Source organism: Sorex araneus, chromosome 1 (genome assembly GCF_027595985.1).
Source record: "Sorex araneus isolate mSorAra2 chromosome 1, mSorAra2.pri, whole genome shotgun sequence".
NCBI classification, from domain to species: domain Eukaryota; kingdom Metazoa; phylum Chordata; class Mammalia; order Eulipotyphla; family Soricidae; genus Sorex; species Sorex araneus.
The window spans coordinates 307,542,226-307,569,743 of record NC_073302.1 but is presented as its reverse complement, the minus strand read 5'-3'; the positions used below and the strand labels follow the sequence as shown (position 1 = coordinate 307,569,743).

Sequence of the window (27,518 nt, the reverse complement as noted above, 5' to 3'; positions counted from 1 at the left end):
TAATCTGGCCTGAGCACTGAAGTGTGGGATCTATAGCGGATGTCCCCGGGAAAGCCACCCTACAAGCTTAATATATCTCTTATTGTGTCCATACAAAATGACTAATATTAAGAAGTAGAAATAAAATGAGTGTTTAAATGGTTGTTGACACAAGGAAAGGAGAAACACACCCCTAGGTGGTATTTGGCCCTTGAGTGGATCTCCTGGCTGCAGTGTAATTGCTATCCCCAACCGCAGGAGAGAAGGAATAACTTGGCTGGGCGAGACGGCTGAGGAGGAGGATATGGGCAGTGAGACTGGAAGGAGGAAGATGAATAATAAATGGCAATTGATCACCAACCAGCCTGACTCCTATTGTATCCTTCTTTCCTCTATCGCCATCGGCCATCCGAGGTGGGAAAACAGCCTAATCCCCGAACGCACGTGGAGAGAGAGCGCACCCCCTTTTATTTTGTGATTACACATACGATGCTGTTAAAAGAGGGTTTAGTGATGTTAGTAGGACCCATTTCTCAAACACGCTCAAGTCATGTTAAAGATTATCTCTCTATTCTAGATAGAGCCCATGGAATTACTAGAAAAATGTATGTATTAGATATCAAATTGGGTTATGGCAAGATTATTCTCATTGAGGTTTAGGGGATGAGAAGGAGAGAATCAAGCACAGAGATGCAAAGACTCCTTCCATGACTAGAGGAATGATCTCTAAGAGAGAAAATGGACCAATTTGCAGAAAGGTTGGGAAGAATGGCAAGAAATATATGATGTTGATGTAGTGAGGAGGTGGAGTGGACATTGTGATAGATTCTGTGCTCTGGTGACAGTCAAACGTTGGGTGTTCGAACACAGACGTTAGATGTTTGGATATTCTGTCGTGGCCTGCAGGCTCTAATACAATGTCAGTGTGTGTCTTGGCCCTGGGCAGTATCACTGTCAGGGTGCATTCCCCTAGGATCATGAGAGAGATCGCTGATGCAGATTCGAGAGGGACTTAAGATGACCGTCCACATGGATGGTGCAGGAGAGACACTTTCCAAGTGTGAAACAAGGCAGGTTCGGAGAGCAAGGAGTGATGCTTATCCATCTTAACAGAGTACAAGGCTGTAGGATGCTCAGGTTTCTCCGAAGAAGGTGCTTATGCTAATACACACTGTCAGGTTTTGAACAACTTTTCACTTTTCATCTGATCATTTCCTTTTTTCCTTTTTTTACTTCATCCTTCAATTACCTTTCCCTTTTCTCTTCCAAACAAGCCTGCAGCGTAAATGCTGAAGCATAATCCAGTATTAATTTATGGGCCGTGGTGTGGCTTACTAGAAATGAAACGCTCCGGTCCCATGAAATCCTAATCACTTTTGCAGTCAGCAGGTGCCAGAGTTAAAACATTTCCAGTGAAGTGAACAAGAACATTAAATAAAACCAGTGCTGGGGACTGGATGTATTTAAGTCCGGAAGAGGAAAGTGCCGAGCTACTGATCAAAGCCGGGCCTTGGGAGGCGACTCTATTTGGCTTTAACTCAGTGGGGAAGGCAGTAACTTCAAATCCATGGTCAGTTCAATTCAATTTATGTGAGACTTACCCAGTTATTTTGGTATTGCATACCAAGTAGAGAGGTTCTGAGCAGGCTTAGGAAAAAAATCTCCCGGGTGAAAGAGGAATATGAAAAGTGTCCCCTTTGCAAATTCTACCCACTTACCCTGACCCTTTGAGCCATGCTCCCCAAGCCGATCCAAATCAGACATGAAGGGACAAGGAACATTTGGGGAGGCATCAGCGTTCAGAGTTCAAAGGCCTAATTTCCTTCTGATAAAAGCCGATGGAGACTAGAGAAGGGGAAACCCTCCTGCTACCTTTCAGGTGACAGCAGGTTTTGGTAAAACACAAATGCTGGATGGCCCAGGATGGATATCCTTCTCGAATATACAAATGACTGGTCTAGAACAACAGACACTATGGCATGTTGAAATACTTTGTAGAACCAGCAGAAGATTAATAACTAAGGCTCAGCTTCAACAGTAGGAAATTTAAGTTTAGTTCTGGTTAGCCATTATGTCAATGCCAAATTGTGGCTTCCTACAGCAGCGAAAATGGCACATATGTCCTAACTAATAAAGGATGAAATATCCAATGAATGAGGGGGGGGTGGCAAGAGGAATCAGAGAAATAGTACAGGGATTAAGGCACTTCCCTCTTGAGCAGCAGATTCTGTTCAGCTTTGGGTACTGCAAACAATCCCCCAACCACTGTCAGGAGTGACTCCTAAGCATATTGCCAGGAATACAGTTACTGAGTATTGCTAAATATGGACCCCCAACCAACCCCTCAAAGGAAATAGGTGAGGTCAAAATTATAGATAAGCATAAAGTTGCTGATGCAGTATTAGTTTTTGGAATGCCTGATATGAACATCTTGGCAGGAAATGTAGTTTCTTAATGATGGTCAACGTATAGTAATATTCGAATTAACTTGCTTTTCCCGAACTCTGCTTAGGGTCAAATGCAGAATATTGCCTGTGTTCTTCCTTACAGCTTAATCCTCATTTTAAATGCTTGTTTCATTTTGCTTTTAAATGACTTGAAAAGCAACATAAAACATCTCGGTTAATGCAGAACTACAAGCACCGACATTTAAAGTTAACATGTGACTGTTGCCTGTCATACCACTTTTAAGTTCAACACTGTATTTACACTATATTTAGAAATCCAATTTAATTGCACATGAATTAACAGTTTCATCCACCCACTAGGGGACATCTTGCCCTTTTGTATGTAAACATATCAAAATATGTGTGCCTATTGTAATACAAGCAAAGAAAGGGGTGAGAAACTTTTCAGAAGTTGTGATAGGATTGAAGGAAGAGGGTGCAGGAAGATTTGGAACTAGGTCACTATTTCAACTCAAGCAGGCATGCTCCAGGTTAGATAAAAATGCAGGGGGCAAAAAGAAATCACACAAGACAGGAAATGGTGTCTGTGGGACAGGTAGGTGATAATGTGTGTTTATGCTGATCCCTGAATGCTAATGAAATTATCATTCAGATTTATCAAGTGGGAGAAAAAATATTTTAGAGGCTTTTCATATTTCATGCCTTCTGTTGGTTGATCATGAAAGGGGAATTTCCAGAACTTTTTATTAGCAAAAATCTCTAACCCCCTTTCTTCTTTCAACGAGTTTAGTCAGAACCCTCTCTCCCTCTCTTCCTCCCTCTCCCCTCTCCCTCTCTCTCTCTCTCTCTGTGTTTCTCTCTCACCTCTCTCTCTCTCTCCCTCTCTCTCTCTCTCTCTCTCTCTCTCACACACACACACACACACACACACACACAATGCCATTAAAAAAACAAACAGGCCTGTTCTAGAATATAATCACTAATGGAGCCCTTGAAAACACTTTTTGTTTTGACACATAAGATTCAAATAGTATTTATGGACTTGAGAGTAAGGTTTGTTTTTATCTGCATCCAGACATCTTATCCCAGGAAAAAAGTTGGGGGCCGTGAGTTTTTTCAAAGAAATACTGTCTAGAGTTTTGACAATGTTCTCTGCTGATAATCCTTAACCAATTAAAGGAGCCCACGGGAGACCTTGTTCATAAAAGATTTACAGAAAAGTCACAATGTAGTCGAATTCAAAATGAAGCGAGAAAAGATAAATGAGCAGTTTTTGAATAATAACATATTCAAGAAAAGACAAAACATATCACCTCAAAATACAATGGAATGGCATTAAAAAAGATATCTTCGGAGACAATTCTCTCCCCTAACAACTCTTTAGAATAAACAGATTTCTGTAGGGTTACTTTGAAAGACAGAGAAAAAACGCTTAACAGGTAATTGGGTCAACAGCCGCCCCGTTTGGAGATGACACTCCAGGGAAAGTCACAACTTGGCCTCAAGCAACGGCATCATTTTGATCATTTGAAAAACCCAAATGTCAGCTAGAATGCCTCTAGCTCAACTGACGCCAGCCAAGGAAGAAGGCGGGTTATTTATGTCGAAGGGATATTGCACATCAAGGCTGGGGTGAACGCCATTTACCAAAGAGCCGTTGGTTTGGAATCGGCTTTTACGTTTGCCAGGGCTGATGTGCTGTGTGTTGATTTTCTTCTTCAGTTGCGGGAAGCTGGAAATGAGATCTGCATCAGGAAATGAGATTTCAAGAATCATAGAACATTAATTCTGCAGGAAATGTGCAGGCAAGGGAGGTGGGGTGGGGGAAGTAATAAAAATAAATTCATGGGTTGGGAGACCGCTCAAGTGATAGAGTTTGTCTTCCAAATGCAAGGCCCTCGTCTGATTCCTTGGGTCAGCTATATCAATGTTTTCATTAGTGAGCCAAATTTAGGGACAGAGGTGGGCATGGTTAATACTTTTTCATATCTTCCTGATTGTCCAATATATCAATATATAAAAGTATGTTTATATCTTTATAAATACATGTGTAACTTGATGTGTAACTACATGAATGACAATCCTTACTAGTCTTGGGGTCTATAGTCACAGATCAAAATACAAATGTGTACTTCCAAATATCCAGGCCTTGGAGTCAATCGATTTATTTTACATAGATTATTTTGTGCATACATTATGCTGTGAGAAGTCTATGTTATGAACTGAATGTGGTGTTTGGAGAAGGCAACTAGAGTTAGAGGAAGTCACAAGGGTTCAGTCTCATGAAATGCACTGGTGTCCTCACAGGAAGCACGAGAGCACGTGCTTCCATCATGCTATCTACTATGTGGGCATTTATAAAGATGGTCATCAAAATACCAGGAAGCAAGTCTTTACTAGATGCCAGCTCTGCCAGCTGGCAACTGGTAACCACACCAGTTATCATATTTTCCATTATTACCTTGATGCTGGGTTTCCCAGACTCTGCAAAAAATAAGCATTTGCTCTTTCAGCTACCCTTTGAGGATTGTTTGTTATAGCGGCCTCATATTGTTGCAATAACATAAAGTATTGAACATAGCAAATTTTATTTTGGGGTTATCATTGAAACATGACTTAACTTCTTTAGAATCTCAAAGGTTCACTGGGCATTGTGACTGACCTAGAATTTGCAAACTTTATAATTTACTGATATTTTTAGACAAAGACAGTGAAAATTTTCACCTGGTGTTTGAAGAAGAGAATTAACTGTAATGATTATACCCTTGGTAGAAAAAATCCTGTATGACAGAAATGGAAAAAAGAGACAAGTTCTTCATTAGTTCTTTGGATTAATTTAGCCATCTATGAAATACAGGTGTTGCACTCGGGAATCACAAAGATGTGTTTCATATCTAAACATCTCATCCTTTGAAGCATGTTTTGTATTTATAAAGTTACTTTAATATGTATATATGTCATTGTGCATGTTTGGTTTTTTTTGGGGGGGGTTATACCTGGCGATGCACAGGGGTCACTTCTGGCTCATGAATTCAGGAATTACCCCTGGCAGTGCTCAGGGACTATATAGGATGCTGGGAATCGAACCCAGGTTGACCACATGCAAGGCAAGCTCCCTACCCACTGTGCTATTGCTCCAGCCCTTGTCATTGTGTATGTAATCTTAAAAAATTCTTTTAAAGGAAGGCTTATCATGGGAAGTCATTTTGTTTGTGCTTTTGGTTTGAGGGTCACAACTGGCAGTGCTCAGCACTCAGGGGTCATTTATGACAGTGCTCAGGAGACCATATATGGTGTTGGGGATCAAACCTGGTCAGTTGCATGCAAGGCAAGCATGTTATCTGCTCCACTGCCTTTCTGGGCCCAAAGAGTGATCTTTTTATCTCTCCATCTTTGCACATAAGAAACAACTGTGATCCCTCCTATTGATGATAACCCATTATCATTAAGGATCTGTGCTATTTCTGCCTCTTGTCTGATTAATAATATTCAGATGATTAAGATTTTGCTTACACCTTCTATTGTAGTGAAACTACTATTGTGGTAGCTCCTTGATTACCTATAAACACGTCTATTCCTTGTTTTATCACTAACAGCCTCCTGATTTTCATTTCAGAAGATTAGAATATGCTAAACATATACAGTTACCTCCCAGTTTAAGTCTTGTGTTGACTCCAGTCATCACAATAATGATTCCAGATTTGATTCTAAACACTTGCTCTGTGCACAAGTATATTCAGGGTACGTTGTGTGTATGTGTGTGTGCTCTGTAGGGACTCTAGGGGTTAAATGATGATTGTAATAGGTACAAAGAAGGAAAGTTAACTGCTCAAGATCACAAGGTACGTGATAGAGTCGGGCTGTGAAATGAAGCAACTAAGCTCTTTTAAAATGTGTGTTACAATGGAATACTATGCAGCTGTTAAGAGAGATGAAGTCATGAAATTTGCTTATAAACAGATAGACAGGGAGAGTATCATGCTAAGTGAAATGAATCAGAGAGGGACAGACATAGAGGGACTACACTCATTTGTGGAGTATAAATAACATCACATTAAGCTGACACCCAAGGACAGTAGATACAAGGGCCAGGAGGATTGCCCCATAGCTGGAAGATTGCTTCATGAGTGGAGGTAAGAAGGCAGACAGAATAGAGAAGGGATCACTAAGAAAATGACAGCTGAAGGAAGCAGTCGGGATGGGAGATGCGTGCCGAAAGTAGATAATGGACCGAACATGATGACCTCTCAGTGTCTGTATTGCAAACCATAATGCCCAAAAGTAGAGAGAGAGTATGGGGAATATTATTTGCCATGGAGGCAGGGGGAGGGTGAGAAAGGGGGTGTATAACGGGGATATTGGTGATGGGGAATGTGCACTGGTGGAGGGCTGGGTGTTTGATCATTGTGTGATTGTAGCCCAAACATGAAAACTTGTAACTATCTATCTATCTATCTATCTATCTATCTATCTATCTATCTATCTATGAATATGTTATGTGTGTGTGTGTGTGTGTGTGGTGTCTGTGCCAGTATCTCAAATACTTGAGTCACTGTCTCCAAAGGGGAATAGCAGCCATAACTAAGGAGTTTTCTGACATGTATTGAGTAAAAACTCTGACCATGGTTGATTTCTTTTTTTTTTTCAGGTTTAAATCACAGTCAAATACTTTTAAACCCCCATCCCTTCACCAGTGCACCCGTTCCACCACCAAGAACCCCAATACACCCCCCTCCCACCCCACCTCCCATCTAAGTAGCTAATGATATTTCCATTATTCTCTATATACCTTGAGTACATTCCATATTTCCATACAGAACTCACTATTATTGATTGGAAATTTTCCCCAACAATCAGGCCTGCTGAATAGGCATCATCTAATAATTTCTCTTCATTGCTGAGAGTTAAGGGTTTCTAATATTTTAGGTCAGTTCACAGTCAAAATGGATGGCTGCAAGAATCCGCTCTGGTGCCAAAATGGGTTAGGAGACCTCAGGATCACAGTCTATAGGCGCGGAGGGTCTGCTTCTCGAGCCGCGGCTCCGGTTCATCTCTGGGCGGATGGTGCGCCGGGAACGCCCCCCCTCCCAGGACCACCTACAGGCTACGTCACTAAAGAAAGTCCTACCTCCTGGTTGAGGGGTCTTAGAGGGTGGCTCTCATTCCAGACTCACTTTGTTTTGTTTTACAACATTAAGGCAGTGTGGAACCCTATTTTCCTACAATTGTTAATCATCAGTATCTTGAATTTATGCTGAATTCATTCATTGAATTTTCAATTGGTCTTAGTTACAGTGAACAGAAGAAAGGAAGATGAATGGTACTGGTTTTACCTAGGAATGGGAAGAAGTATTTTGGTATCTATGATGCTTAAGGAGTTTGTTCAAATTTTAAGGAATCATATTATCCGCATTTGGAAAGGAATCTGTTTTCTGCTCTAATATCTTATTTTGTTCTGTGTTAGCATCCATGTTATAGGAACCAAAACTTAAAAGAAAATCAGCAACTGCCCCCAATGCATAGTAAAAAACCATGACAAATATCACTAGTGGACCAAATTTTTAAGTACAAACTGCCATGCATTAGAACTACAAATGACTTCTTGATCTTTTTACTCAGAAGCAAACAGATTGATCATAGCACCTTTAATTTTCACGACAAACATTTTGAATGTGACAATCATTTTATCCTCCAAGTGGGTGTAGCTGCTCCAAGTATTGAAACAGGTCAGCCCTAGGTTACACGTCCAAGAAAGCATTTATCGCATAGCACATGAACCACAGCATTTTTGTTGTTCTTTTATTCTGCTTTTGTGGTTGACCACATTATCTCATCTTATTAACTTCTTAAGACAGGCATTTAAAGTATGCTGATTGTAACACCAAACACAGCAACAGATAAAAAAAACAAGCCCCAAATGCTAAAGTTACTTTTCAGAAGTTTATGTCTGAGTATTTTTTAAAGATCAGTAGAGTGACATAAATTGTTCCTAATTTATCTTGATAATTAGCAACCAATTAAGATATATATTTATGTCACCAGTTTTAATGCAAATGGATTTCGCTAAACAATTAGGGTATTAAGTGAGTTTAATTATGTCCTTAGCTCCAAATTTAATTACCAAGCATCTGATGTAATGACACTTTAAAAAGAAGTTGGACAATTAAAGATTAGGAACTTTAGAAGTTTTATTTATTATTGGTGATATGCAATATCTCAATTAAAAACACATTATGCCTATTATTTGTCTTCTGAAAGCAAAAGCATCCCTGAGCACGCAGTCAGCAGTAAGCTTTGAGAATTGCTGGGAGTTTTTCCAAGCCACCCCTCCACCCCCACCCCCATATTACCACTGTAGCACTGTCATCCTGTTGTTCACCAGTTTACTCCAGTGGACACCAGTAACGTCTCCAGTGTGAGACTTATTGTTACTGTTTTTGGCATATTGAATACACCACGGAGAGCTTGCCAGGCTCTGCCATGCAGGTGGGATACTCTCAGTAGCTTGCTGGGCTCTCTGAGAGGGACAGAGGAATTAAACCCGGGTCGACTTTGTGCAAGGCAAACAACCTACCCGCTGTGCTATCACTCTAGTCCAACAAAAATAGTAAAGAAATAAATAATCTACAAACAATAATAGTGAGGAGTTTTTTGTTGAAATATTGAATGTAATCAAAGTAAAGAGAAAGTAAAGTGAAATTTATCAGCTATACAGGCAGGGTGGGGGTTGGGGGGAGGTTTACTGTGGTTCTTGGTGGTAGAATATGTGCACTGGTGAAGGGATGGGTGTTTGAGCATTGTATAACTGAGACTTAAGACTGAAAGCTTTGTAACTTTCCACATGGTGATTCAATAAAAATAAATTAAAAAAAATAATCTAGGGCCCCAATTTTCTCAACCTCTATCTTAAAAAATAAAAATTATCCCAGAGAGACAGTATAGCAGGTAGGCACATGGCTTACCCAAGTTCAATCCTGAACCCCACCAGGAGTGATCCCTGAACACAAGAGCTGGGGATAAGCCCTCTGCCCTGCTGGGTGTGGTCTTAAAAACAAACCAAACATATACGTGTGCAGTTTGGGTGAGGAGTGGATGTGGTTCGAATAGTAACAGGTGGGAGACCCCTGACCCAGTACACACACGTGGCTGCTGTGTCCCCCTGAGGACCAAAGCCCCAGGCCTCCACTGCTGAACAAAGCACCCCCAAACCCCGCCTGCAGGGCCCCTCCTGGGCACAACCCCAGTGCCACAGCCCATATAAAACTGTGACAGTTATTTTTGTCAGCTAAACACCTCATGTGCTGGGAAGGAATAGGCCAAGAAGACTTTCTATTTCTTTTCTTTGCCTTTTTTTTTCCCCTTTCCTGATGGTACATGGCAGCTAACATATTAACAGACTGCAAACATTCAAAACAGGCAACTCATCCTGAGATAAATACACTTGAAGGTTCAACCTGGCTCTTTACTCCTGACTCCAAGGTTTTGACACACCTCTCGGGAACTCTCCACGAAGGTTTTTCTCTTCTGCTCGGAGTACGAAGCTCGAGGATTATTTCCTTATGAGCTTTCAGGCTGTATTAGTAGCGGCTAATTCCAGATTTCAAGTTCGCATTCGTGAAGAAGCTGATTTAGAGCAGAGGGCGCAGTGAAGAGGTTCCCCAGACGACTTTGAAACATTAACTGAGAGCGAGTAACTAAATACCATTATCCAAACTAGTGCTTCCTGGCACTGTTGAAAGAACACTCAACACTGGGTGTAGAATAAAGAGTGTGGTGTGTGGAAGTCTCAGAATACTGTGCTCTTTTTCATTTAAGGGAGGTTGGGCCTCACCTGGCAGTGCTTGGGGGGTCACTCCTGGCAGTGCTGGGGGACAAATGCAATGCTGACAACTGAACCTGGGTTGAGCACACACAAAGCAAGTACCTTACCCCCTGTACTCCAGACCTACAGAGCACATTCACTGATATCTTTGAACGTGAATAGATAATAAATTTGAACCAAAAGATTTTCCTGAAAAAGCACATGCACAACTTCTGTCTAGAAGTTTGTTGGCAGGTGCAGTATTTAGGAAAATACTAAGGTAGAGAGTAAGCTGACAGACTGAAAAAAAAAAACTCCAGCTTGATATTTAAATAGCATTTTCTCCTCTTCATAGGGAGATTATGCAAAACTTTATAATCAGTGAGAAAAGACACAGCACTGTAGTATCTTACGCTCAATCAGGTCTAATTATGCTGTGACTCACTGTTATTTCTTACTTTGGGTCTGATGCTAATTATTTTAAGAATCCAAATATGAGTGATTTCTTTTGGCTTTAATATATCATTCTGAGAATAAATTACCACAGCAGCAATTTCTTAAAGCACTGAGCTTAGAAAATATCACCTAAAAATTAAATAAAGAATACATACAGACACACACACAGACACACAGACACAGACACACACACACACACACACACACACACACACATTTTCAGGATACATACAAAGTGAAATAAAATTACCTAACAAAAACTTTCAGACAGAGAAAACGCATGTGCTACTCCAGCATGTATTTATTCTTGTGCTGATTCGACACCCAGAATTCAGAACACACAACATTCTACATGAGAGTGCCTTTGTTTCATTCTTCATTAGCAATAGATGCTGACAGGAAAGACGGATTAGATGCAGTTTACCTTTTCTTCAGTTGGCTGGTTTTTTAGAGAATTATAAACCATGAAACTGAACTGAGTAAATGTTGGAAGTCTATTACAAGCAGCACCTGGGGCCAAGAAAAGAGAAAGGGGGAGGTTTTAAATTGAATGCACATATTTACAACCAATGCAGACGCGGCTTATTCACCAGGAAAGAGGCACTTTGTCCCTGATGTCCCTCTCAGCCCCCAGTAGGACCTGAGTGTCATTTTCCTTATTGATCAGTGCACAGTGCGTAAGAGAACGGTGAGGGGCCAGACATCTGAACTTTAGAATATCGGTTTCTCTTCTGCTCTGCACACATGCTTCACTGCTATTATTTCTAATTCTATTTTTATCTCCTTTTCTTGGCAAGAAAAAGTTGAGTTTTATGTTAACTTTCCCCTAGCCACTGGAACATTTCTCTCATTCACCCATAAGGATCCATATGTGCTTTTTTCTTTTTTGTTCTCTTTTCTCTTCTTCTCTCCTAGAAAGTGAGACGTGCTATTTTCCAAGATGGTCTGTGTCTAGAGAAGTTTATGTGCTTATTTCCTGCTGTGTCACCTGTCCAGGACCCCCATTTCTTTCCCTGTTCAAACTCCAAGAGTCCTCCACCACAGTCTATTCACTTTAAACATAAGGAGCATTTCAAATTTGAACTGATCTACAATTAGATAATCACCATTTTTAACGTCTTGTCAAATCCAACTATCAAACTTCTAAGGTTTATTTCTTAAGAAAATAATCAATAAAATGAACGTCTTTGTCTCTTCTCCCCATAATTTATATTGACTTTGTAGCAAAGTACTTAAAATAGAATAAGGAATTCCTTAATGTTTTCAAACAGAACTGTGGGAAGTAAAAGATCAAAGAACAATAAGAAGCATCTAACCTGAAAACCCATATTGATCAGCAAGCTGAAAATTCACTAATGAGAAGCAGCAATGCTTGAAATGCTTCGACACAATGATAAACTCATATAGAAAATAAACGAAGCAAAGGCCATGCCTCAACTACAGTGGAAAAATAACTTTCCTTTGCTTCTTTGACTTAATAAGTAATACATTTGTATCTGGGGGCTTTTACCAGATAAATGAGTAAGATGTTAATTAGTAAAATGAATGGACAAGAAACTGGAAATATATTTCAGCCCTATCTTCTTTCCATTATTGAAAACTCGTGTATAGAGTTAAAGCAAAACAAACCTTCCTTCCTTCCTTCCTTCCTTCCTTCCTTCCTTCCTTCCTTCCTTCCTTCCTTCCTTCCTTCCTTCCTTCCTTCCTTCCTTCCTTCCTTCCTTCCTTCCTTCCTTCCTTCCTTCCTTCCTTCCTTCCTTCCTTCCTTCCTTCCTTCCTTCCTTCCTTCCCTCCCTCCCTCCCTGCCTTCCTTCCTTTCTTCCTTCCTTCCTCCCTCCCAACCTCCCTCCCTTCCTCCCTCCCAACCTCCCTCCCTCCCTCCCTCCCTCCCTCCCTCCCTCCCTCCCTCCTTCCTTCCTTCCTTCCTTCCTTCCTTCCTTCCTTCCTTCCTTCCTTCCTTCCTTCTTTCCTTCCTTCCTTCCTTCCTTCCTTCCTTCCTTCCTTCCTTCCTTCCTTCCTTCCTTCCTTCCTTCATTCATTCCTTCCTTCCTTCCTTCCTGTCACTCAAGACTTGGACTAACAGTGAGAGACTAGATTGTAACTGTCAGCCACGAACCAAAAAACGGTTGTAGGGAAAAACTCAGAAATAGTCACATACACCATATGTACACAGAGGGTGCTGGGGGTCCCATCCAGGGCCTAGTCCACAAGAAACACACTCCACCCCTGAGCTAAGTCCCCAGAAACACAGGTACACATATAAGCGTTCACTTTTCTTGATTCTGCTGGGGGCCACGTGCAGTAGCGCTAAGGGCTACTCTATGAAGATGCTCAGGGCTTGAGCCTGGGGCTCAGGCTCAGGCTCCTACCTGCAAAGCCTGTGCTCCAGGGGGCCGGAATGATAGGACAGAGGGTCAGGAGCTTTCCTTATACTTAGCTGACCCGGGTTCAATCACCGGCACCCTGCACAATCCCCTGTGCTCTGCCAGGAGTGATCTCTGAGTGCAGCATCAGGAGTAAACCCAAAGCACCACCAAGTGTTGCCGCTCCCCCCAAACCAAAACAGAACAACAAACAGAAAGAGCCAAGCATGAGCTCTAGCGCTCTGAGCCACTGCCCCTACCATAGGCTTTTTTGGGGTGGAGGGAGTTGTGCTTGGGCCACACCTGGCAGTGCTCAGGGCTTACTCTCGACTCTGCTCTTGACCTCTATATGGTGTGCCAGGGATGAACTCAATTCTGCTGCATGTCAATTACGTTCCCTATCCACTGGTTATCAGTCTGGTTCTGGTAGTTTTTAACACTCTGTCTTAACAGATCACCTTTTACTGTATACCACTGTCTATTCAATATAGTTCCTATTGTACAGGAAGGAAATATTTTACTTTGTCTTTTAACGAACACAGGCAAGTTCTCATACATATGAATTCTAAATCAAACTTACCGTAATGTCCAGTCTTGTTGGCACACACCACAGCTCCAAAAAAGTCTGGAACATACGACCGAATTCTTAAAATCACTTTCTGGCAAGCTCTTTCCGGTTCTTCTCCTCGTCGCATGTACTGCACGGCTTGGTAGCTGATTTAAAGAAGGGGGAGACCTTAATCCTAAACAAACTTCAAGCAACAAATAGCAAGTTGACAAAATTTGTACTTTTGCAACTGTACTTTCTGTACCTTTGACAGAATGCAAATGTCACTTTTCATAGACTAATAGTGCCGAGGAGTCAGTAACCCCGAAGAGGGCTTCCTACTAAAGCAAGTCCAAGTTACAGACTTTTACAAGGGGTCCACACCCTAGTTTGGATCAGGATTCTTATTTTGGCTTTGCTTGATCTTTTTTTTTTTTTAAAGTTTGTACTATCAACTGTATGTTATGGAGCACAGAGGTTACAATTAAAATCAAAATGGGTCTAGAGAAAGGCAGAGGCAGGGAAATACTGCCATGCGCAACACACCTAATTGTAATGACCACCATCCTGTCATTCATTGTACACGACAACTGCATTTCCTACTGCAGTTACTACCATCAGTTACCACCAGGCCTTTATTCAGCAGCCTCACGTCAGTTTTTTAAACAGAGCAGAAGTATACTTTCATCAGAGAAACAGGAAGAAACATTATTTCCAAGGGCTATGACCAATTACTGTCAAGGTAACCAGGAGGGTTGGCAAACAGAAGTTTCTAGGAAGCTACTGTGCACACAGCTTCGATGAGCTGGCACATATAGCTTCAACCCATCCCGACTGAGATGGCATCTCCTCTCAGGGGCTCTAGCGATCAGATGCAAGGGGTCATACCTCGGCAGAAAGCGCATCAATATATCACCGTTCCCAGTGGCGGCGGCCGCCCCGGCCGTGTCGTCAGCATAGGCCCCGGCTCCGGGAATGGGCGAGTCCCCAACTCGGCTGCGAAGAACAGAGCAGCATCACTCATGACGGGAAGGCTCGTGCCAACACTCTGAACAGGGCCCTGACATGCTTGAAAACTAGGGACTCTGCCCCCGAAGCCACTCAGCACGATTGCGAGGAACTTCTCCAGCAGAACCAAGTGCAAAAGAGTGCAGTTTCCCATCTCAGGACTTCACAAACCACATGAGTAATGGAAGGATGGAGCGTGGCCACGTTACAATATCCACAGGGCCCCATTTTATGGAAACCGTTATCGCCAGCCCTTATTATCCGCTGATTTCTGGACAGTCTCAACGGGTTCAAAATTGGTTTGACCACACACCTCCATCTACTCCCATTTTTGAGTATGCCAAATTTGGCAAAAGTTTCTCCTGGCAGTCAACCTTTCATGTCTGTTGAAAACTTTGTAAGAGAGAGAGAAAAAAATTTTAATCCATAAATTCTTTTTTCTTTCCTTTTTTTGGAGTGGGGGTGTGGGGGTCGAAGAGGCACACACAGCAGTGCTCAGGACTTACTCCCGGCTCCGTGCTCAGGGATCATTCCCGGGGACTATAAAGGGTGCCGGGGATCAGTCCTAGGTTAGTAACATACAGGCAAACCCCCTATCACTCTGGCCCCCCAAACCCAGAAATTCTTACACGGCTTAAGACCCCAAGAAATCTAATTTTACTCCCCCTTTTCCTCTCTCTGCTCCAGACATGCACAGTTTCTTTACTAGCCAGCAGAAACCCCAAACCTGAGATTCCTGGTTTCTTATCTTTCGGGGCGGTGGGCTTCTAGGGTATTTTTTACTGGCCTCCCTCAGTACCCCAGCTTACTCAAACCACCGCGCTGTCTCACAGCTCTGGCGAAGAATCCCGAAGAATCCTTCTCTCCTGACGCTAACCAGCGACCCATCCGGCCTCCTGCACCATTCCTTATCTCAGAAGGTCCTGCTGCACCCTGCAGCCTGCTTCTCCCACAGCCCCGAGCCCACACTGACTCACTCGCTATGGAACTGTCAGATGTGCTTGAACAGAAACACTAACCCGGGTATTTTGAATTTGATACCATTTGTAGATGTTCCAGCTGCAATACGGCCCTGTTTATGGATGACAACCATGCCTAGCAGTTAAAAACAAAACAAGAATCAGGGTCGGTACCGACTTGAAGGCTGACCTCAAACATAATAATGAATGAGTAACCTAAGTCCCCTTTCATTCATTTCAGTTAGAACAGGAAACTTGGAAACGTGGAAAATGACTCTAGGGCTGCTATGCTTTTTACTGGCCCGGTTTCATGGCATCTTCTAATAGCTGATCGAGAAAAGTACGTCCAAAGAAGAGACACTGGTTAGCTTAGCTTTTCTAACACTACAGACTGGAAATAGTTATTTACATGTGCAAGGTAAAAAGTATTAAAGATCCCAAAGTTAAATAAACATTTTAAACCCACAACTAGTTACTAGGTTTTTAGGGGCCTCCATAAGGGAATGTACCAAACTGTACACGGGCGTTTAAATAATGAGAGAATGTGCATAGGCATGCATGCAGGTGGAGGAATCCACTTAGCTACACAAGCAATCACAGGCTGGACAGCAACTACAGGTTCAGACTAGGAGCAGATACATAAAAGCAGCTAAACTTTAACAACGGGAACAGCATCAACAGAAAATTACCAATAGTATCATGCCCAAGCTTGTATACTGGATTTCCACTGGAAGATTTCTGTGCTTTAAAGAGATCAGGTGGTTTGTAGGGTCCACAGTATTTTGAAGCATCTGGTACAACGTTCTACGAAACAAAGTTTAAATTTCATTCTTCAGAAAGAGTGATTTTAGAAATCAGCAAGCAGTTAAGAATGATCATCAAACAGTAAAAGAAACCCAAAGGACAACTAACAACAGAAAGATAAGAATAAAAAGCCAAAGATTTATGTGAACAGATGGGTATACCTTTACTAAATACCAGGGCTAGTCTCAAGATAATAGGGAATACACACTTATAGTCTAAAAAGAGTCTCTCTCTCTTTCTCCTTCCCTCCCTCCCTCCCTCCCTCCCTCCCTCCCTCCCTTCCTTCCCTCTGTTGCCTCACTCTTCTCTCTCCTCTCTCTCTCTCTGAAGCTTAATGGAGCAGGAAAAGGGCTTCACTGACATAAGTGAGCTGTATCTATCAATCAGTGTCAAAGCAAGAAACCTACTCTGTATGGATTGCACATCAATGTCCTTGGTGCCTCCACAACCTTTGCACCTCTTTCAAATGCAAAGCCCCCCCAATCCCTTGGTGATTCAGGGATAATTAGGATTTTTTTGAAAGAAAGAGAGGAGAGCCCAGCTCAAAGATGGAGTCTGTATGGCCAAGACAGACTGAAGTCTGCTCCAAGTCACATTGATTTAAAGACAAATTACCTGAGTAATAACACACAGGACACCTAAATCCTCATGCCAAATGAGGGCCAGACACTGGATACGGCTTAAGATTGATGGCTTCTAGGCCATTAGTGAGAGTTTCTCTGGACTAGGAAGTTGAGCAGAGTGGTCCCGTGGCCTGTCCAGGTCAAGCTAGAACCACTCGTCTCAATAGTCCCAGCGGGGCCCTGCTGCCCTGGACAACAGCCACCCCCCAGGGGCAGTTCAATGGATGGCTCTGAAGAACAACTAGGCCCCCAGGCAAGAGGTAAGCAGCGAGCAGAAAGGTATTGCTTAATATTTTCACGCTGACTTTTTACTGTTTTGTTTCTTATGTGGGGGAAGGGGTTCATCCAGGGATGCTCAGATGACTGGGCACGACCAGGGACTGAGGAAGTGGTTGCTGCTTGGTCCAGCAGTACCAGATTACTGGGCGTCAGGGATCTAATGGGGGTTGGCCACAGGCATGGCCTGTGACTTCACCCCTAGGCTATCTCTCTTCCCTAAGCCATGTGCTTTTATTAAACATTATTTCTTTTCCTTTAGGGGAATCACACCCAGCAGTGTGCAGGATTTACTCCTGGCTCTGTGCTCAGGGAATCACTGCTGGTAGGGTGTGGGGGACTATATGTGGTTCTGGGGAATCAAACCTGGTTTGGGCACATACAAGGCAAAGCTCATTACCTACTTTAGCTTGTTTATCTCTAGTCCCCCACTTAGTTTTCAGGGTCACACATTCATACCTTCCAGTAATTCGGCTGGCAATTCTGAGCAAGCCAGTCTGCATGAATTGCTCGAGAAACGGCTGTAGATAAATCCTCAGGAAGAAACCCCATACTTTCAGCAAACTTGGTGGCTAGAGATTGGGAAGAAAAGAAAACGGTAAGTTAGGTATTGTCTTCTAAACAAAATAAAGGTACACATTTTAGATGTGGTACAACCATCCCACGGGCTTATAAATAAGGATGTTTCCAGGCATATTCAGACATGCAGTGTTTCAGGACATGTTATTTGACAGCCAACGCTCCATGTCTGCTTTAACTCTGCCCTACTCAAGACTCTGCTTCTGAACATCAAGGACAGTGCTCCCCTCTCCCTTCCCTCCACTGTCTGAAAGGAAAGGTCTATCTTTTACCAGCAGAAAGTCTTACTGCTCGGAGGGGGGTGCAATGCCCACTGAGCACTACATCACACAGGACAACTGGCATCCAAAGACTGGCACACAGATCTGCTGTTTCTCAGGTGGTTTGGCACTGAAGGATGTTCAAGGGGTTAGCTAAGACACCGTGAAAAATTATTCTGCCTCTAGATCACAGAACGTTCCTGGTGCCTGGGTGGCATTCTTTCCAGCAGAATTCCTTCTGCAACATTTACTTTCTGCCATCTGTGTAAAGACTGCGTCCTCAGTCTCCTGCCTAGAATGAGCTAAGAATGTAGGTGATCCTGCCCCCCAGGGGTGCTGATGTGATGGTGGGTGGTGGGGTAAGAAGCCTGGGTGCAACTGGGCTACCATTGACTTGCTTAAACAAAGTAGATTTCCAGGGAGGCATTCAGTAACTCAGCAGTTTTTGTTTCACTAACTCGGCAGTTTTATTCCTGAAAAGGGGGAAGGCGGCCGAATAAATTTGGGAACTTCTGTAATGCCACCAAAATGGATGTCAGTCCAGCAATTACTCATCTGGGCATAAGTGATTTAATTTTTTTAAAATGCTATTTGATGTGGCCCGCCATAATGACTCAAAGCACTGAGATTTGCACACGGGAACCCCACATTCAATCCCTAACACCATCTGGTCCCCTGAACACACCCCACCAGAAACAGATGAATACAGTAAGATGCTATTTTTGAAGAGGAACAAAGAAAAGAAATTTACGCAAACATATGCAAAGCAACTGGAATTATCATTTAGGTCTACTCCATACAATATTTTATTTATATTGAGTCCTTTTTAACCAATGAAGAACAGATGAAAAAGACTGGACAAAAAAAACCTCAGTTCAGTTAGCATGTTACCTGACTCCCCGACTAAAAATGTGTGTGAGGTATAATCCATTACTCTCCGTGCCACACCAATAGCATTTTTAATATGCCTCAGATCTCCAACGGCTCCAACATCCAAAGAAGTGCTACACAGCAAAAATGAAAACAAAACACAGATTTACTAAGAGACTTCCAGAACTTCACAGATGAAAATGTGTTTTTACTCTAAAAAAAACAGTGTTCTTAAGGGCAAACCCTACATCCAAGCATGGTACTCGCAGAGTATCCATGAAGTTCATACAATCAGACAAATTCAGGGATAAAGAGAAAATCAACTTGCCACATACCCCAACAGCAGGGAAACTCTCAGTTCTGGCTCACTCTAGTTGGGCTTGAGTTTGGGACGACACCTGGCTGTGCTCAGCGCTTACTCCTGGCTCTGTGCTCAAGGCTCACTCTCGGGGGTACTCAGGGCACCATCTGAGGCACAAGAGATTGAACTGGGGCTGAGGACAGGCCAGGCAAGAACTGTCCCTTCTCTCAGACCTCTCCTCTAGCTCTTCCTGAGTATGGCTTGCGTTCCTGTGGCCCCTGACCTGGCAATCGCATTGTAGACGATATGCAACTACTCACCGATCAAGACTTTGGAGCCTTGAGGATTCTCCCTATTGAAGGACACTACCTACTTCCACGTGATTATTTCTATTGCCACCACATTTTTGGCAATTTTTTTTTTTTTTTTTGCAATTAGGTGGGGGGGGGGGGTTATTCTGGGTGGTACTCAGAGGCTATTATTCCTGCCTGTTCAGGAATAATAAGAGGTCTCTCCTGGAGGTGTTGGGGGAGTGGGGAGATCATATGCAACTCTGGGGGTCAAACTGGGTTTGGCTGCATGCACGGCAACCGTTTCCTTGACCTCTTGAACTCCTTCTTCAGCTTTTTTTTTTTTTTTCTTTTTGTGTCACACCCAGCGATGCACAGGGGTTACTCCTGGCTCTGCACTCAGGAATTACTCCTGGTGGTGCTCAGGGGACCATATGGGATGCTAGGAATCAAACCTGGGTCAGCCGTGTGCAAGGCAAATACACCCTACCCGCTGTTGTGATTGCTCCAGGCCCCTTTGTTTTATTGTTAATAGAAAAGGAAATGTTCATGCCAATGCTTTGAGGGGGTTAGAGCGGTAACGACACTCCCACACTGAGGCTGAGGCATCGTGACCAAGAGACATAGGCCCAGAGCAGCACTTACCCGTCCATGATCATGGCATCCAGGGTGGTCTCCCCTGTTTCATCGGGGCTCCCGCCGAAGCCCACGGTGCCGTCACACTGCTCCATCTCACACATGGTGCAGCCCTTCTCCACAGCATCCAAGGCCGAGCCTCCCGAAAGCAGCGTTCTCCACGCTGTGAACCACACCCCAATGGCGCCTTGAGTATCAAGTGGCTTCCGTCCAGCCCCCCACTCGACCCGGGCTCTGAGAACTCATTTGGAACAAAGACAAAATAACACTCCTCCAAGCTGAGCTGGGATGCTCACAACTTCCACTTCTCAAGTGCCCGCGCAGCACACTGGGGCTGCTAAGGGGGTATGACACGAGACAGCCTGAGGAATCAAACAACTCTGGCTCCTGATGCAACGTTGAGGGGTTTGGGTGCTTTTTCACATCTTTTTATCATCTAATCTAAGAGGAGAGGAACATTCTTTGCTTCAATTTACAAAGCAAGGCTGGGGAGAGAGCTCTATGGGCCGCGCTGGCTGCAGGCTCAGCGTGTGCTAACCGAGCTCAGGTCCTGCACTGCATGGCCTCAAGCATCATCAGCCGCAGCCCTGGACATGCCTCTTAAGGAATGGGGGGCGGGGAGTGGGGGGGCTCTTGGGGCCCCAGCACCACAGGCCTGGACACTAAGCATCAGGCCTTCTTGGCCAGAAACTGCCCGGCGCACCTGCTGGGGAAACCAGCACCCACCTTTGAAAGAACTAAACCAACAACAGGCTGATCCTACTAGATGACGCTTAAACCTGCACAAGTACATTGAGGCAAGAGCTGCCACAGCGAGTTTCAGTAACAACGGCAATACTTACAACCTTTACACATGCGTTATCTGGATCAGCTGATTTCATCTCTGCAACTTTTCCACCAAGTTCTGTACAATGACTAGCTTCAAAGAGGTGGAAACGGACCCAGAAGGGTTAAGTAACTTGTCCAAGGTCACACAGCTAGGGTTTGGGAGTAACCATCGTGGCTTCAATAGCCACACTCTTAAGTTCTGTGGCTTCCCGTGAAAGAGGGATGTTCCACGTTGTCAAATGATTAATAGAGAATCCTTCGGAAGGGTGATTCTACTGTGTGCAAACAATTTGAGCCCTAGAGTCTATGCTGAAAAGGCCTGTCAGGAAGTTTCCCTCTTCATTATAGAAAACTTCCACCAGGTCACTGCACTTTTTTGTTCTTGTGGGGAATTTTCCTTCCAGCCTTTTCCCTGGACCCACTGCAGTGCCTTACCAAATACACACTACACACTCAGCTGCACCAAAAATCCAGAGCCCAGAAACTACCATCAGCAGGTCAGTGGGAGCGAGGGGCTTCTAACGTTTCTCATGAGGGTGTTGGATCTCGCCCTTAATGCAAACAAGTATATATACTGGGGCAAAGTACCACGATAAATGGCCCGTGTGGTTTACAGCAAAGCAGAGAGAAACATCCAACTCAGATTGGACATTGGTGGTGGTGACGCAGGAGGGGGCCGCTCAGATGGCAGGTCCCCCTGAGTTCTCCGTACCTAGCTGTGGGAAGCATTTCAAGCCAATGTCCTCCTGCTTCCAGCAGTTGGACAGAAACCTTAAATCGGATGGGGCGTGGGCACCCGAACTTCTGAGCAGCTTTGCAGTTGCAAAAATTAGTAACATACCATGTGGTAAAAAAAAAAAAATCACGTTTGCATATATGCAGGGAGAGGAGGGGTGGGGGATAATCTGGGGGCTCGGAGGGTGGGGGTGGGGGTGGTGAGAGCAGTCCTGGTTTGGGAAATCCATCCTGACCAAAGCTGGACTCGCAGGTGTGAAGACAGTGGCAAGCAGAGCCAGGAACTAGGAGGCAGGGCGCTGCGGTGGGCAGCAAGAGGGGGCCCCAAAGCTTCGCGGGGAAGTGTCCGATGCAGCGGGGGCCGGGGGGCCACCCCGCGGGCCCCCCCGCCCCTGATCCCCCGGGGCCAGCAGCGCCCCGACGGGGGCCGGCGTCCACCCCGCGGACCCCGCAGCCCCGCGCCCCCGGGGCGGGCTCTGTGTGCTGCGGCGGCGGCCGGGGACGGGGTCGTGGCCAGCGGCGCCCCGACGGGGGCCCGTGTCCCCGGCCAGCGGCTCGGTGCCCACCTGCTTCGGTCGCGTTCCTAAAGGGCCACGTGTTGAGCACCAGGGGCAGCAGGCCGGAGCCGCCGCACGCCAGGGCCCAGCAGAGCAGCAGCGGCGCCACACACGGACTCGGCCTCCGCCTCCTCGCCATCGCACCGCCGGCCCAGGAGCGGCCCCACCAGGGTCACCGGACGCCGCTCCCGCAGCGCAGGCCCCGCCCCCGGCGGCCACGCCCACCGCCAACTCTCGCGAGACGCGCCGGCTCTCGCCCCGCCCGGCCCGGGGCCCGGGGCTAGGCGCCGCTTCCTTCTTGGTGTGCGTGTTTGTGTGCGCGCGTGTGTGTGTGTGTGCTGGGCGCTGCTTTCTTCCAGGGGTGTGTGCGCGTGTGTGCGTGTGTGTTCCTAGATATGTGTGTTCCTAGATATGTGTGCGATTATTTCTAGGTGTGTGTATGTGTGTGTGTGCGCGTGGCAGGCGCTGCTTCCTCCTAGGTATGTGTGTGTGCGTGTGTGTTTGTGTGTGTGCACATGTGCGTGTGCGTGTTCCTAGATGTGTATGTGATTGTTTCTAGGGGTCTGTGTGCTGGGTGCTGCTTCCTTCTAGGGGCATGTGTGTGTTTTTAGGGGTGTGTGTGTGTGTGTGTGTGTGTGTGTGTGGTGTGTGCTGGGTGCTGAGTCTTCCTAGGTGTGTGTGAGATATTTTTAGTTGTGTTTGTTTATGTGCTTGCGTGTGTGTGTGTGTGTGTGTGTGTGTACGTGTTCTGGGAACTGCTTTCTTCTAGGTGTGTGTGTGTGTATGTGTGATTGCTGACCTCAGGACTCTACGGGATACTTGCTCTGTTAGCCTGTATGTGGCTCTCAAGTACAATGAAAAAAATTGCTCAATGAAAAAGTTGAAAAGTTGGTCCAATTCCCTGCAGGCTAGGACTGGGGCACCCAGAGAGCTGGTAGTTGCGTCCTGTGCAGGGGAAGCAAGCGTTGCGTGCCTATAACCTGATTCACTTGCGGCTTTATCATCCACAGCTTTTTGGAGGACATTCTCTTCATTAGAAATCCCTGAGCTGGAAGGAAAGGGAACAGAGTCTGGGGAAGCAGAACTAGCTCACTGGAGTGCGCGCCTCCCTCCACCTGCAGGCAAGAGTTACCTCTATTCCTTTTGAGTACATTTTTGCCTGGTGCCAGGCATCATTAGGTGCCAAATAAATTTTGGAATCGGAGGCGGAATGGAGACTTAACATGCTCGGTAGAGGTTGCTCATTTTGATAGTTTGGTGTCTAGGCATGGGTGAGCAATTGTCCCCTTGGGGACTCTGGAATGCCTAGCAGTATTGTCAGAGCAAGCCATGCAAGCAGATACAGTTTAAAACCATCTACATATCCATCCGGAATTTAAAAATATTAAATAGGCAGGGGCTGTGAAATTTAAAAAAACATGAAGGCTTTTCACTCCTTCCTGTCCCGTTCAATGTTCAATACACCACTTCAAGAGCATAAAACAGCGTAGAAACATGATCCCAGAACAAAAAAAAAGGCACTATTTCACAGATAGATTTAACTAAAAGGAAGGGTTAAAGACATCTACTAGGAGATTTGAAGGAGGAACAAGTCATTTGCGCTAAGGTAATCAGAATAAATTATTGCCATGTAATTTTTAAAAAGGGTGAGAGACGGTAAGCAAGTCAGCAATGAATCCATTCTTTTCTGAAATGATCTCCATTAGCATCAGAACTGAGAGTTAGTATTTTTCAAATAGCCTAAGGATTCAAGGCTCACCCTGGGTGGGAAAGCTATGGCCTAAGATAATATGGGAAATTGGTCTCAGTGTCCCCTGCTCTCCTGCCTCTTCAGGCTCCTGTGTTTGTTCTGGCTGATGGAGACCTAAGTGTTACAAGGCCAGCTTTTTCTCAATTGTCTCTCCTTACTCTCCAAACGGTGTTAGAGAAGTTCAAAGCAGTTGAATTATAAAACAGTGGGCATGTCTGGGGGAAAAAAAAGCCCTATCGACTTCTTCAAGGGCATTTGGATTTAAAATAATATTCCATCTCAGAGGAATCAAACTGATTATGTAGCTTTATCAGCATCTATTAAAATAGCAGTGGGTGTGCTAGTCCAATTTCTAAACATAATGCTTGTTTCTGCAGCTATAAAGATGTTCACTTAGTTTGGACATTTGGATTCCTTCTGGATCAGTTTTTCTTCAGCTAATATTTAGGAAAGGGTTTTGTGATTTAGTACTGGAAGTAAACTCATATTACTGTCACTGGTTTTCATTTGGTCCTGCATAGAGCTGGACCTGTAGGTTTTATTTTGAAGTGAATCTGTGACCAGGAGTCTCTTAGTGATGACCTAAAAAATAAACTCCGAAGTCACGATCTCCAATTATTTTTTCCTCACAATTCTCTCAACTGTTCCATTCTTTTAGGTTATTATACCTAATAGAGACATGTAGCATTACTGAATAAATAGAAAGAATTGATTATACATTATTTTTATTGAAGCTTGAAAAACAATTCTCCTTAATACACCTTTGCACCTAAATTGAACTTACTTAGAACTAGCTATAGTTCAGGAAGAATCTCAAGACTTAGGTTTTAACATTCAGGGTTCACTATATATGATCTCTAGCAAATTCCTGTTATCTTCCCAAACCATACTCCATTCATCTGTGACATGGACTAAATGACCTTATGAAATTTTGTGAATGGGGTAGAGGCAAGAAAATGGCAGAGAATTATGGAAATTAAGAGAGAGTCTCTTGTTTAATTGACATCTGCCAAGCATCTGCCAATCAGTACCAGAAAGGAGACAGTCCAGAAACAGACAAAACAGTAAAAACGGAAATCAGTTTAAGATTCAAAATTTCCACAGGAATAGTAAAGAATTGGCCAGATAACTGCAGTGCATTTTTAAATCAGCACTTAAAATTTTCTTGACCATGGTACATGGATGTTAAATATATATGTACATGTACATATATATATATGTACATGTACATATATATATATGTCATGTTTTCCCTGGATCATCAGCTATCTAAAATTTGGTTTAAATGTTTACAAAGTGGGTCCGGTGGCAAGGCTATGTGTGTCTTAAAAACAGCATTCTCAGGTTTTACAGAGGAGACAGCCTCAAATGAAATCTTAAATGATGTTACAAATGGAGCTTTTCTGTGGGGGGCCAGGGAGACGGGGGAGGCAGCTGCAAACTCCCCTCCATTTCCTCTAAACTACATGGCTTTCAATTTATCAGTCTCAGAAGGATGAAGAGTTGAGTCTCTCCTGATAGCATTTGAAGCTGTGGTTCCACCGAGGATTTAACGCTGTAGTTGCAGGGAGTCTAGGTATTTCAAATCTGAGGCTTAAAAAACTAAGCCATCCCCTCCGGCTTTTGCACTGATGCTGTGAAATCCATTTGAGAAACATGCCCGTGTTTTGCTACTTGTTCAAAGCTGGAAGCGTGACTTGGCATTGAAATAATAATTCCTTCTTCAAAAACTCCCTACTGAACTGTTACCTGGGTTATCTAAATAAAGGTTATTTATTTGATTGGCATTTGCTCTTGTCAGTTTCACAAACTCTCCATAATGATTATTGCTAGCATTTGAAAATTGTAGTGCCGTATATCCCATTTAAATCACCCCCCCTTTTTTGCATCATTCTGAGAACACTTGATATTACCACCTGATCATACATTCTGCACAAAATTATAGTCATCATACATAAATATTATCTTATTATTCTCTAAATGAGGAAAGAAATTATTTTTCCATTCTGGAGTGTTATATATTTTTCTTTCTGATATACCCAAACTATTTTTCAAATCGGTAGCAGATTCAAATCTAAACTTTTCTCTTTTTTTGGTTTAACTTTTAAAAATCACCTTGATGACATATGAAGACCAAGATTTTACAATAGTGTGTTGGGTTGGTAAGTGAATTCTTCTAAACATAAGTTCTACCCAATGTAGGTTTCAATCTGTAATTGTAATACTGGGCTACTGCTCAATAAAATTATCACAGTGAGGTTATAGCAGATCATTTTGCATGGTGAAATTAGCTTCTCATAACAATTGTTTATAATGTTATGACATCTTCATGAATGTGATCCATTGCAATAGTGAAGACCTAGACCCATAGAACAGATTCCAAATTGTCTCTCTACCACTTTAAACATCACATTAAAATACTGTTTATGAGTTGTGCAGTTTATTTTAATAAAAAAAATAAAAGGAACAAACATTTAAGACAGTAATGATTTATAGCAAAACTCACTGCAGAAAATTTTCTAATACAGAAAATATTCTAATAATGAACAAACATATCCTATGTGTAAATATCTTTGTAGTCTGTTATTTCCCAGTGGTTCCTGTAAGAGGTTGAAAAGGAAAGACAATTTTACATGTGACTTAATATTCTTCTTTTCCTCCATTTTTTACACACATATATATTCTTTAATAATCTCTAAGTTCCTTAGCCCATCTTAAAAATCCTCTACTTCTTAACTTTTTGGCATATATCTGTTTGGTGGAGAATCTTGATATTATGTTCATTGCTATGTAATCTATTTAATTTTAATCTTATTTATTTAAGATACTAATTTTTATAATTTTATTTAAGATAATTGTTATCTCTGGCTATCACCTATGAGCTTAATAATATTTGAACAGCTTTTGTAAAATACATATAGAAATGGATATAGCACTTAAATCTATAACTTAAAGAATTTTGCATTAAATTAGCAACCAAATAATCACCATTGAGGTCAACCAATAGATTATTTTCAGTATTTTGAGCATTCCCAGGGGGAAAAAAAAACCTAGTTGGATTTTTATAAAACTTAAGTTTTAACTGATGGGAAATTGAAATTTATATATTGATGACTAAACAAAAATGTATTCTTTTGTTCTGTGTTTTAAGTTGTAGGGCTTTGTACATAAGAATAAATTTAGCAGATATTATTTTGCACTTAGAGGCAAGATTAATAACTCACATGCTACCGTGCTAGGTCATAGGTGAAGTCCTGCGTCTGGAATTGTAGAATCTTAGTGGTCTCAGGGGGCCCAACAGAGTTAGCTCCATCTCTTACTAACGCTAGCCTTTTGGACACATCAGTGTAGATTTAGAGATGAAGTGAGTCAATAGATCTAGGTCAAATTCAGAGCCAGTAATTCAAGGGTATAGTATCCTATGAGTATACATCCCGAGGAAGAGGTTTTTCAGGCCGTCTACTCTTTACTCTCTTTATTCTCTTATC

The 27,518-nt window shown here is 43.3% G+C and overlaps 1 protein-coding gene across 1 annotated transcript; it reads right to left on the bottom strand.

Annotated features, from left to right (window-relative positions):
* Positions 1–10,927: 10,927 nt before the first annotated feature.
* AGA (aspartylglucosaminidase) lies at positions 10,928–22,496 on the bottom strand. The gene is made up of 9 exons (XM_004614715.2): positions 22,290–22,496; positions 20,170–20,323; positions 18,955–19,067; positions 17,684–17,796; positions 16,211–16,325; positions 15,582–15,657; positions 14,443–14,550; positions 13,588–13,721; positions 10,928–11,154 (listed from the first exon to the last, which is right to left on the bottom strand). The coding sequence occupies exons 1-9, from the start codon at positions 22,417–22,419 to the stop codon at positions 11,054–11,056; spliced, it is 1,044 nt and encodes a 347-aa protein (XP_004614772.2). The 5' UTR covers positions 22,420–22,496; the 3' UTR covers positions 10,928–11,053.
* Between the last annotated feature and the right edge of the window lie 5,022 nt (positions 22,497–27,518).

Coding starts and splice junctions, on each gene's coding strand:
- AGA (XM_004614715.2), bottom strand. CDS start 22,419: ATGGCGAGGAGGCGGAGGCCGAGTCCGTGTGTGGCGCCGCTGCTGCTC. Junction 19,068..20,169: donor GATGCCATGATCATGGACGG/GTAAGTGCTGCT, acceptor TTTGCTGTGTAG/CACTTCTTTGGATGTTGGAG. Junction 16,326..17,683: donor GCCAGCCGAATTACTGGAAG/GTATGAATGTGT, acceptor TTTGTTTCGTAG/AACGTTGTACCAGATGCTTC.